The sequence below is a fragment of the Hyperolius riggenbachi genome, chromosome 2, assembly GCF_040937935.1.
Source record: "Hyperolius riggenbachi isolate aHypRig1 chromosome 2, aHypRig1.pri, whole genome shotgun sequence".
In the NCBI taxonomy this organism is placed as follows: Eukaryota; Metazoa; Chordata; class Amphibia; order Anura; family Hyperoliidae; genus Hyperolius; species Hyperolius riggenbachi.
The window spans coordinates 371,408,814-371,422,058 of record NC_090647.1 but is presented as its reverse complement, the minus strand read 5'-3'; the positions used below and the strand labels follow the sequence as shown (position 1 = coordinate 371,422,058).

Here is a 13,245-nt window from a genome sequence, read left to right as displayed (position 1 = left end):
GATGCATAAAATGTTATTGCCTAGCAATGTATCTATATAGCACTGGGGTCCCCAAACTGTGTGCACTAGATCGCTAGGGTCATGTAAAAAGGAACGGCTAAACATGAAAAAAAAATTAATTTTTGCATTTAATTTGCCCCAATAAATTGCATGTGAAATTAAATAATACTAGAAAAAAATATATTACCCAAAGAAAGCCTATATATATATATATATATATATATATATATATATATATATATATATATATATATTCACTTTGATGGCATAGGTAATTAAAAGTTATTTCTGTATCAAATGTGACACAGCTGATGTGCCAAAATTGTCAGGAACCTTAAGGGGTAAAAGCCCAGGAACCTGAAGTGGGTAAAGTCCCCACCCATGGCACATTGCAGCTGATATTTCAGCTGCAGGGATTTCTGCATGCCAACCACTACCAAGCATGAACACCTGTGTGTACATTCCCACTCTGCTACATGTGCGCAATGGAATCTGTTCCCCGGAAGTGCTAAGCAACCACAATTTTTCCATAAATCCTTCCTCATTCAATCCAAAACTAAAAAAAGTTTACTTAAAAGACTGTAATAGCATTGTTAGATTGTTTATGACTTGTAGTCAGTTTCCTGTACAAAACAGACTTCTATTCACAAAATAATATGATCTGTGATAAATATTACAAGGAGCAGCTTACAGTATATCACATTCATAAACAACTTGTTCAGTACAAACATAGCCACACATTGAGATGAATATGAACAGAAAAAAATTATGCACATTGCATTAGATAACATTTAGTACAAATGATAGACAAAAAGTGGAGGATTTATGATGTTAAATGAGTACAGCCTGTTCTTACTAGGAGCTGAAGTCTCTGCCTTTCTGTTTCCGGAGTAAACTCTTGCGACATCGGTATCGTTTTTCCGTCTTGAATGATTATGGCTCTGTGAACACATGATATGATAAAGTCACACAAGCAAAGCATTGAACTGGAAACAGCTGATAAAGCAAGAGTGGAAAAGTGGCCACACAAGGCCGGGACTGAAAAAACTCTCAGTACAGAAATACACCCACACTGTTAACTGGTTATTGCAGAATATGCACTGTAACATATTTAACTTGTCCTCACTACTAAATGGTATTTAAGCCAAACCTAAGAGGAGAATAAAGTTATAGAATAGTGTCTATAGTCCTACTCATAATAAATAATGGTGTCCATACACAGCACATTTTTTGAAATCAAAGAAATTCAATCAATTATTCCGTTTGGTTGAATAGTTTTTAAAATTCTTTTCGAGGTACCATACACAAACATTACATTTTTCCTAAAATCCGTGAAAGACGATCGATCTGAAGAAAACGTTGATTCATCTAATAGTATTTTCTTATACAACCTACCATAGACCATACAATTTCACAAACAATCACCCAGATTTTTCCAACAGTCTGATCAGATTTTTATAGAAAAAAATGTAATAATCGTAAAATCATTTTGGTCAAATAAAACGGAAAACTCGAACATTTAAATTGTACCATGTATGGGCACCATAAAGCTGGCCATACACTAGGCTGATTCCAGCCAGATCGACAGCAGATTCGATCACTGGGATCGAATCTGCTGTCACATCGTTCCCGCTACACGCCGAATTTCGATCCATTTCGTCCGATCCCGTCGATTGCTCCATGCGGAAAATTACCGTCAATCGCCCGCGGGTAGGGAGCGCGTCGCTAGTGGCGTTCAAGTGCCCGATGACTGACGCAATAGAGCGGCAATACATTACCTGCTCCGCCGGCGCGACTGCCCCCGGTCACCGTTGCTCCGTCTCCGCTCTGGTCTCCAGGTCCGGCATGCTTCACTTCAGAGGGCGCTCTACTGTTTAAACTTCCTGCCGGGCAGGAAGAAGTAAAGCATGCCGGACCTGGAGACCAGAGCGGAGACGGAGCAGCGGTGACCGGGGGCAGTCGCGCCGGCGGAGCAGGTAACGTATGCGGGGGGGAGCGGCGGCAGCACCACCACCACAACAGATTGTGATCGGTTTCAGGCTGAAATCGGTTCACAATCTGTTTGCAGTAAAGGTAGCCATATGATCCCTCTCTGATCAGATTCGATCAGAGAGGGATCTATCTGTTGGTCGAATCTGATGGCAAATCGACCAGTGTATGGCTACCTTAAGACTTTCCTGGAATTCCATAGTCTTATTTCCTTTAAAGTTTTGACGTCTTCAGGTGAATAGTCACAATTCTTTAAAGGACAACTGAAGTGAGAGGGATATGAAGGCTGCCATATTTATTTCCTTTTAAACAATACCAGTATCCTGGCAGCCCTGCTGATATATTTGGCGACAGTAGTGTCTGAATCGTACCTGAAACAAGCATGGTGCTAATTTTGTCAGATCTGACAATAATGCCAGAAACACCTCATTTGCATATGCTTGTTCAGGGTCTATGGATAGAAGTATTAGGCAGAGAAACAGCAGGCTAGCCTGGCAACTGGTATTTCTTAAAAGGAAATAAATATGGCAGCCTCCATATCCCTCTTGCTTCAGGTGTCCTTTAAATGTTTTACAGCATCCACGCAGACATATTGTAAACTATTGAACTTACTATGTATCCTTGTGTAATCAGCACCCATGTTCAGTGAGAAATGGAGAGCTATGACCTGGCCATCCTTCCATACCCCTCAGACGGTAGTAAGCAGTCCTCAGAATGGGTCAGCACCTCAATGAATTATAGCTCTCTTAGTATAAAATAGCTATTTATTGTTAAAAAAGGTTACAGCAAAAAGTGGGTGGCTGTGACCCAGCAATAGCCCGCTGTTTCAAGACAGATAGCCTTTGCTCAGGCTGGACTGCTGACCCATTCTGAGGACTATTGAAATTATTAATCAGTTCTCTGTATTCAGAAGTGTTTGTTGAGGTACCACTCCTACAACCATCTGGAATCTTTTACCTAGAGAGCGACCAAGCCCAGTTTATCTGGACACCCGAGTGGAGTCGGGTTTGTTCATCTCCACCTGCCTACAATGGTCAGTTGCCCGTTTGCAACCCTTTTTTGTGAATAACACTATCTATTACATCTTCCTACTCATTCTTTGATCACCCTACACTTCTGTTTCTTAAGGTGCCCAATAATGATACAATATTTTCTTCAGATGCGATCATTCGATCAGATTTATGGTATCATAAGTAATAAGAAGGTAACTATCAATTGCTCCCATAAACCACTTTCTCTCTTCAGATACGATCATAAACTTCCTAATTTCAACAAAATTATGTATCCCAATCGACTATAGAATCGATTCACGTTGCTTTTCTCCAACTACTGCGTGGCTTTCTGTATAAATTTAATTATAAAAAAATCAGATCGAATGATCGCATCTGAAGAAAATATTGTACCATTAATGGACAACTTTAGTTTAATCAGCCCTGTTTAGTTATCAGTGAAAGTTGCCCAGCAGGTTGACTGCTGGCCTGCTGCAGAGAAACTGTCATTTAGAGCTCTGAATTCTTAATTCACAAGCGTTGTTTCCACTATTGGCTTGGGTTTTACATGTGAAAATGTGCATGCAGATTTTTCACACGGAAAGAAAGAAAATGTGTACATTTAATGCAATCTTTTCATACATGAGAACTACAAATGTACACAGTTAAAAAACTAAAGCAGCACTTCAAGCACAAACTATTACTAGTCCTTTCTAGGCGCTCAGTTGCTAAACTTGTTTTTATTTGTATAAAAGCTCCTTTATTAACGGATAGCCTATAAGTACGTGGTCAGAAGCTCTGCTATGGTGCCACATACGGCAAGGGCCCATTCACACTATACGTGTTTATTCAGTTCTTCAGAAATGTCCATTTCATGATACAAAGTGACATTTGCTTTCTCATACCAATCAAGTGTTACTGATACCACTGTACGAGTATTTTACAGGCGGCAACTGCATGTCTTTTCTACATTGACCACTGGAAATGCAAATGCAGAACAAAAACATGAATACTGCACAAACGCAACTGCAAACCTTTACGGGGAAGCACATGTGAAATTTTTCATACATACACATTTACCAGAGAGCTTAGTTTGTACCTACAATCGACACAGGAGTCCCACCTACAGGGTTTGCTACTAATGCCCTTAGGGCCCTTTTCCACTAGCAATCCCTAGTGCTTGCGCTAAACGCTAGCGATTGCGATTCAGCAAGTTGCTAATTCTTTTCTTTAATTGCGATTTTGCTATGCAATGCACTGCATAGCAAAATCGTGGTAAAAATCGCTCCGAGGAGCAATCACGCTTTAGTAAAAATCGAATCGCGGTAGGAGAAAATACCTACCGCAATTCCTATGTTATTTAGCAAACCCAAGCAATTTGCTATTTTGCGATTCAACCGCTAGTGGAAAAGGGCCCTTACCTCACCAGCTTCCGATCATGTGAAAACATTTTTAAGACAAGTTTGTAGATTGGAAATATAGCGCTCTAAACATCAGCCAGATGCAGGTCACAATATGGCTCAAGTCCTTCTAATACAACAACAGAGTCCACTTTAAAGTCCATTCATCAAGATCTCCATCCCACTAGTACATATCACGCTCACCAGAATCGATGGCTGATTGATTGTAATCAGCGTAAACAGCATGAAGTAAATAGCATCTGATGTTCCTTTCAGCTCTTTTCTGTGTGTACCTCAAGGAGAAAACACTAACATAACATAACACGCGTGGCTTTGGACCGCTGTGTGGAGACGCAAGTGTGGCAACAAGGAGGACGTCCGCATGAGGTTTTTATGATATGCGCATAACTGTATTTTGAAATGGGAGTGCACTACTTGTTTTTTAACTTTTTAATAAATGGTAATACACTATTGCGAATCCGTTTTGAGTCTCTTAAGGGAAGAAAACCCTGCTGGAATAAGAAGGCTGTTTATCAGAAGCACTGTGAGCTGGTCTGTCATACGGTCAGCCATTGTATCTGGTAAATCGACAACTTTACTAGCTATACACACTGGGTGTGTGGTGTTTGACAAGTATACACGGGTGACCAGCTGTATCGGTGGAGGTGTTTTTTCCGTCTAATGCAAACAGTATTACGCTATGTTAGTGTTTTCTCCTTGAGGTACACACAGAAAAGAGCTGAAAGGAACATCAGATGCTATTTACTTCATGCTGTTTACGCTGATTACAACCAATCAGCCATCGATTCTGGTGAGCGTGATATGTACTAGTGGGATAGAGATCTTGATGAATGGACTTTAAAGTGGACTCTGTTGTTGTATTAGAAGGACTTGAGCCATATTGTGACCTGCATCTGGCTAATGTTTAGAGTGCTATATTTCCAATCTACAAGTTTGTTAGGGTGTGAATACCCACCCATTTATATAGCGATCCATTGGCCAGTTTGAAATAACAGTGAACTGTATCGTTATTGAAATGTACTGGTGTTTTGAGGAGGGGAGCGCATATACCACTTTGTCCCTACATTTTTAAGACAAGATTTTTAGGGGCAGAAACCCCGTTCATTTATAAAAGGAACATTTGAATACTCTTTCTAAGTTATTAGATTGTGTATTCAGATATATGTATGGAAAGTGGAATTCATCAGAACTATCTAGTACTGGGTTACAACATCTAACCGTGCATTTCCCCCCCATAATAAACTGTAAAATCCTACCTGCTGTCTCCAGCATTGGCTACAAACAGTTTGTCCAGCAAACAAATTGCCACAAGAGCACAGCAGCCTCCTTCTATGCTATGTGATGTTCTTTCTCTTTTAATTTGTTCATCCTATAAACACAAAGATATAAATGGCATGTAAACCATTAATCCAGTAATGTAATGTGGAAGATCAGGAATATTACTAAAAAATGGCTGTTGAGTACTGAGTAGACCTTACAATACAGTCTTTTGGAGAATGTCAGACAAATGGAATGTGTAGGACCAGTTCACATTGGTGACTGCCGGTGGCATGTTCAGCTAATGCTAAACGTTTTACTGCAACTAAGCAGAAAAGCATTTGGCATCGGTTCCCATTGTTCCCTCATTGCACCGCGTTTTGAGCTTCCAGGAGAAAGCATTGAGATGCATGGTCCCATTTATCTTAATGCTGGATGTGGTCGATCCCGGCAACTCCCACCGGCAATCACCTGTTTGAACTATCCCTTATTGGTGAAGTGGGGCCAAGAATTTTAGAAGCAATGCAAAACCTAATTTTTCAGGGTCAGATGTAGTCAGGTTAATTTACAGTAAAACTTTAGTAACAGAAACTGGCCCCTACAGATCTACACATTGGCCCTTATTCAATTCACATTTTCTCCTAAGTTTTCTTCTTGGAGATAATTCTTCCTGTTCTGTTTAAAATAACAATTTAGCACTCTGCAATGAAACAGTACCAAAAAATAGGTGGAAAAATACTGTCAGAATTATTCTGAGTGTTTTCTGGCTTCCTGCTGAATTCTAAGGCATTTTATTGATGAGGGGTGAAAATATCTTCAAGGAGAAAACTGTGAGAAAATGTGAATTGAATAAGGGTCATCGTTTTGAACTTTGTGAGATGAACGGTATAAATATTTTAGCAACACCTCTAGCTGTGCCTCCACCATACCTTATGTAACTACTGGCAAACCTCCAGTCTGCTCCGCCTTCTCTAGCCTCGCCCCTACAATTACAGTAAGGCATCTAAATAAACCTCAAGTGCTACCACACCAAACTTCCAGTCGCAGACCCCACAGTTCCAGTGACACTCCCACCACCCTCTTCCATGAACAATTCATAAGTAGTTAGCCTGTTATCAGTTGCTCGTCTCATCGTTTGGCACGCATACACATGCCTGATTGTCATTTGATTTTGGTCTCTTGGTCGACAATCAGGCAGTTTGGTTGAACGTGAGTACGAGCCTTTAGAGCAAGTTAGCAGAATGTATAATAAGCATATCTTATCTGACCGTGTGTACCTACGTTATGTTTATGAAGAACACTGAGATTGCTTTCACTTTTTTACCAGCTTAGTAATTCCAAAACAGGTGTGCTCACACAGCAGATGGGAAAGGGAATTATACCACACAACAAAAAAATGTAAGCAGGGGGCATCCAGCAGTCTGCTAGGTACTCCCATATCCATTACTACTGTTTGTTGTTTAAATACCTGCATACAGGTCCCATTACCAGTATTTCTGGCACTTTATTAACACAATTTATTAATAATAGTTAAGACCAGATCATGCCAACTAAATTGAATATAAGTTGACATAAGGCAACAAAACCAACAAAGATTAGCCATCAACTGTATCCAATGACAACTGTTTTTGGGCCGTGCGGCGACCCACATTATCAAGGTACACTAAGATAATAGCTTGCACAGTTGGGTTGAAAAAAAGATATAAGTCCATCTAGCTCAACCAGAAAGAAGGTACACTAGCCTGAACCCTCACATATACAGTGGTTTGCAAAAGTATTTGGCCCCCTTGAAGTTTTCCACATTGTGTCACATTACTGCCACAAACATGAATCAATTTTATTGGAATTCCACGTGAAAGACCAATAAAAAGTGGAGTACATGTGAGAAGTGGAACGAAAATCATACACTATTCCAAATATTAAAAAAACAAAATAACTGCAAAGTGGGGTGTGCATAATTATTCAGTCTCCTGAGTCAATACTTTGTAGAACCACCTTTTGCTGCAATTACAGCTGCCAGTCTTTTAGGGTATGTCTCTACCAACTTTGCACATCTAGAGACTGAAATCCTTGTCCATTCTTCTTTGCAAAACAGCTCTAGCTCAGTCAGATTAGATGGGCAGCGTTTGTGAACAGCTGTTTTCAGATCTTGACACAGATTCTCGATTGGATTTAGATCTAGACTTTGACTGGGCCATTCTAACACATGGATATGTTTTGTTTTAATCCATTCCATTGTTGCCCTAGCTTTATGTTTAGGGTCATTGTCCTGCTGGAAGGTGAACCTCCGCCCCAGTCTCAAGTCTTTTGCAGACTCCAAGAGGTTTTCTTCCAAGAATGCCCTGTATTTGGCTCCATCCATCTTCCCATCAACTCTGACCAGCTTCCCTGTCCCTGCTGAAGAGAAGCACCCCCAGAGGATGATGCTGGCATTACCATATTTAACAGTGGGGATGGTGTGTTCAGAGTGATGTGCAGTGTTACTTTTACGCCACACATAGCGTTTTGCATTTTGGCCAAAAAGTTCAATTTTAGTCTCATCTTACCAGAGCACCTTCTTCCATGTGTTTGCTGTGCCCACCACATGGCTTGTAGCAAACTGCAAACGGGACTTCCTATGCTTTTCTGTTAAAAATGGCTTTCTTCTTGCCACTCTTCCATAAAGGCCAACTTTGTGCAGTGCACGACTAATAGTTGTCCTATGGACAGATTCCCCCACCTGAGCTGTAGATCTCTGCAGCTTGTCCAAAGTCACCATGGGCCTCGACTGCATTTCTGATCAGCGCTCTCCTTTTGCGGCCTGTGAGTTTAGGTGGACGGCCTTGTCTTGGTAGGTTTACAGTTGTGCCATACTCCTTCCATTTCTGAATGATAGCTTGAACAGTGCTCTGTGGGATGTTCAAGGATTTGGAAATCTTTTTGTAGCCCAAGCCTGCTTTAAATTCCTCAATAACTTGATCCCTGATCTGTCTTGTGTGTTCTTTGGACTTCACAGTGTTGTTGCTCCCAATATTCTCTTAGACAACCTCTGAGGCCCTCACAGAGCAGCTGTATATGTACTGACATTAGATTACACACAGGTGCACTCTATTTAGTCATTAGCACTCATCAGGCAATGTCTATAGGCAACTGACTGCGCTCAGATCAAAGGGGGCCGAATAATTATGCACACACCACTTTGCAGTTATTTATTTGTAAAAAAAATGTTTGGAATCATGATTTTCGTTCGTTTCGACTTCTCACGTGTATGCCACTTTGTATTGATCTGTCACATGGAATTCCAATAAAATTGATTCATGTTTGTGGCAGTAATATGACAAAATGTGGAAAACTTCAAGGGGGCCGAATATTTTTGCAAACCACTGTATCTGTTGATCCTGAGAAACGTGAAAAACCCTTACAAGGATTGGACCAATCAGCCCTTAATGCAGTGTTTCTCAAAATTGTCCTCGTGACCCCCGTGGTTAGTGTCTCAGCTAGGTGGATTCCATGTAGCTGAGACACAGGTGAGGTTGCCTGCAAAACATTCACCGTTGGGTGGACATGAGAACAGGTTTGAGAAACACTGCCTTAAAGGGAAAAAAAATCCTTCCTGACTTAATCCAATCAGATAAAAACCCTGGATCAACACCACCGGGAATTACCTGGTATTTAAGGCCATGTATGTCCCTCATTGGAAGGAAAGCATCTAAGCCCACATTAAATGCAGGTATAGAATTTGCCATAACTACTCACTGTGGTAATACATTCCACTTTTTAAACACCCCTAGGGCCCGTTCACACCTGAGCGGGAATCGCACGATTCCCGCTCACGGCAAACCGCTAGCGGTTCTGCAAGAACCGCTACACAATGTAGCGAGTGGCAGTGTTCTCACTGCCGCGGTTGCGGTTAGCGATAACCGCAACCGCGCTGCACGCAGCGGTTTGCCGGCGACGAGCGTTCCGCGATTTGCGATCGTGATTAGCGTGCATAGCACGCTAATCGTGATCGCTCCAAAACCGCCGCAGTGTCCAGTGATTTTTCCGCGCTAATCGCGGGAAAATCACTCCCGCAAAACGCTGGCAGTAATCACCGGCGTTCTGCGATTTTAAGTGTGAACGGGCCCTTAGGGCCGGTTCACATTACAAAACGCGGACAGCCACGCTTGCGGAACGCAAGGCGTACGAACGCACGCCATCTGAGTTTGTATGCATTGCGTGGCTGATCCCATCACTGAAAAGTGAATGGGACAGCTGCGCGTTTTTGCAAAATCTGCGTGCAGCATGCGTTCCCGGACCGCACAGGTCCGGAACGCATGCAGTGTGAATATCAGACAGTGCACTCTATGCACTGTCTGATGTCGTGCGTGTCGGGCCACCCGCACTCGTTTCCAAAACGCGTCTGGAAACGCGTGCAGTCTGAACGGGCTCTAACGGTAAACATCCATTTATCTAATTAATGGCAAAAACATTTTTCTTCCATGTGCAGATCATGTCCCCTAGTCCTTTGCACAAGCCTAGGGACAAAAAGATTATCTGCCAAGCTTTTATATTGTAATCTGATGTATTTGAACATGTTAATTCGATCTCCTTTAATGCTAGCTACACACCAAAAGATATTTTGGCAGATAGTTTATTAGATAATTTTCCGTCATGTCCGATCTTATTTGCGATCGTTTTTCTAATCAATTTTTCATAGGATTGAATGGAAATTAATAAGAAAAGATAAGAAAATTGATCAGAAAATCGACCGGCCAGTAAATCGCCTGAAAAATCTCATTGTGTGTACCGAGCATAAGGCATCTTTTATCCAAACCAAATACTGTAAGCCCAGCTTATCTAACCTTTCTTGGTAAGTGAGACCTTCAATCCCTCTAATAAATTTTGTTGCTCGTCTCTGGTTCTTCTCTAAAACCGTATTGTCCCTCCTGTAATGTGGTGCCCAGAACTGACTTCCATATTCCAGATGTGGCCCTACTAGAGAGTTAAACTGGGGCAGTATTATGTTAGCATCCCAAGTTTGTATTTCTCTTTTAATGCATCCTAAAAAATGTATTTGCGTTAGCTGCAGCTGCATGGCATTAAATATGATTATTTAACTTGTCAACAAGTACTCCTAGGTCCCTGTCCAGGTTTGATCAGAATCAGAAACTTTATTTCGCCAAGCACGACTGGGTCGGGCCCGGAATTGGGCTTGGCACGTACAGGGTACTGATACACAATATAGTTACAGATACAGATCAGGACATGCAGTAGGAACAGAACATTATACAGAATACAGAACACTATATAACCTTTATGCAGAGGGAGACAATGTGGCATAATTTACAATACAAACACAACCGAAAGGTACGCTTGAGCTGGAGCGCCGTCTATGTGCAGAGTGCTTCAGGCGTCATGGTATTGTGGGGTGGGGATGGGCATTTCCATGGAGAGAGTTCAGGAGGTTGACAGCCGAGGGAAAGAAACTGTTCTTATGTCTTGAGGTCCTGGCGTAGATGGATCAGAACCGGAGCTTTAGGCTCGAGGGGAACTGATTAAAGAAGCGGTAGCCAGGGTGTGAAGGGTCGTTGGCGATCTTTAATGCTCTGGTGTTCAGCCTGGAGCGGTAGAGGAGGTCCAGAAGGGATCTCCCGATGATCCTCTCCGCTGATCTGATGACCCTCTGCAGTTTGAGCCTGTCGCTGGCGGAGGAGCTGGCGTACCAGACCAGGATGGACGAGCATAGTACGGATTCGATTGTGGCTCAGTAGAAGTTTGTCAGAAGTTTGTCAGAAATTCTTTAGTAAACCCATGTTGATGCTGAGAAATTAGAGTATTCTCTGATATAAGTCTTGTATAGCATCTCTAAAGGTGCGTACACACCTTTGATGGATGTTGCCCCCTCAGGAATCAGGACCTGATTCCCGTTATCGGCTGCTTCAGATGACTTAAGTCAGGCGTGTGACCTTCAGCAAACTCTCAAATAGTTCACACACAACCAATGTTAAGCTTACAGGTCTATAATTTTCCAGATCAGATTTTTTTTGCATTGAAATAATGGGAAAATGTGGACTGTAATGGCTCATACACATGTCCAACATAATGCATAACCAGGAGAACAGAGGCGCCAAAAGGATAAAAGGAAGCTAAATGAGCTTAAAAACCAAATTCTTGGTAAATAGAGGAGGTAGTGGTGGACTTACCTCCTCCAAATAGACACACAACGACTGTAGTAAAGACAAGTCAATATATTTTATTTATGAACTCCAAATATGCAACGCGTTTCGCAGGTTTGATCCCGCTTCATCAGGCAATAACAACGGAGGTGCCAACAGAGGTGCCTGGCTCTTCTACTGACCACATATGCTATTGCTCCGTTGTTATTGCCTGATGAAGCGGGATCAAACCTGTGAAACGCGTTGCATATTTGCAGTTCATAAATAAAATATATGGACTGTCTTTACTACAGTCGTTGTGTGTCTATTTGGAGGAGGTGAGTCCACCACTACCTCCTCTATTTACCAAGAATTTGTTTTTTAAGCTCATTTAGCTTCCTTTTATCCTTTTGGCACCTCTGTTCTCCTGCATAATATTGAATCCACCCTGGTTGGAGGGTTGAACCCCCTTCTTTCTCATCTACAGAGAGCGACTTCTTATTCCTGAGTGGGGTTAGGAAAATCTCCCCACCTGCCTTTACAGTGGTTGCCTAATGGTAACCCTGGTTTGTGAGTATTAATATTTACTCTATCTAGTAACCATTTACCAGTACATATTACACCATTGGGGCTCTTGGTGTTCCTTGTTTTTATAATGCATAACCAACTGCACAACATGACCAAACACACGACAGGTTGTTTACACAAGTATGTACACGCACTCCAATCCACTAAGCAACCAACTCACATGAATACTGCGCACGTAAGCAAAACGACAAACAGCACATGCACGCATTCCAAAACAACACATTTGTTCAAATGACTGGTACACATGTGGCCAAGCTGCACGATAGGTATGGAGCTTGATCCACTGGATGGATTTGGCAAATCACCCGTTATCTGTTGGTCACCTTGTTGTTTGCCAGCCATACATACGCTTAACTGTCTTCCAACAGACCAAGTTTAGATGATAGTTGAGCAGATTATTTGGATGTGTGTCTAGTATCCATTAAAGGATACCAGAGCCAAACGATATATTAAAAACCAAGTGGGGGTTCTCCTCCATCCCTCTCCTTTATTTCGTAAATCCTCCTTCGCAGCTCAGTCCAGGTCCCTGTAGTTGGGCGTTAGTGTGCAGGAGTGTGCAGCCAGGAGTGCACTGCGCATGTGCACAGCAGCACAATGATGTCATTGGCATAATGACTGCACCTACTACATGCCTGCTTCCCTCATTTTTGATATATCGTTCAGCTCTGGTATCCTTAAGCAGTCCATTGGAGCTATTCCACTTGAAAGACAGTCACTGAGGCCTGGTGCACACCAAAAACCGCTAGCAGATCCGCAAAATGCTAGCAGATTTTAAAACGCTTGTTCTTCTTTTTCTGGAGCGTTTCAGCTAGCGTTTTGCGGTTTTGTGTAGCGGTTTTGGTGTAGTAGATTTCATGTATTGTTACAGTAAAGCTGTTACTGAAC

The 13,245-nt window shown here is 42.0% G+C and overlaps 1 protein-coding gene across 2 annotated transcripts in view; it reads right to left on the bottom strand.

The window, feature by feature from the left end:
• Positions 1 to 13,245, bottom strand: part of PPM1J (protein phosphatase, Mg2+/Mn2+ dependent 1J) — a 146,390-nt gene that overhangs the window by 42,950 nt on the left and 90,195 nt on the right. For both annotated transcript variants that reach the window (XM_068265574.1, XM_068265573.1), the window contains exons 4-5: positions 5,656 to 5,768; positions 857 to 941 (exon numbers count right to left, since the gene is read on the bottom strand). In XM_068265574.1, the coding sequence (XP_068121675.1) occupies positions 857 to 941; positions 5,656 to 5,768 (198 nt within the window). The remainder of the gene's footprint in view (positions 1 to 856; positions 942 to 5,655; positions 5,769 to 13,245) is intronic.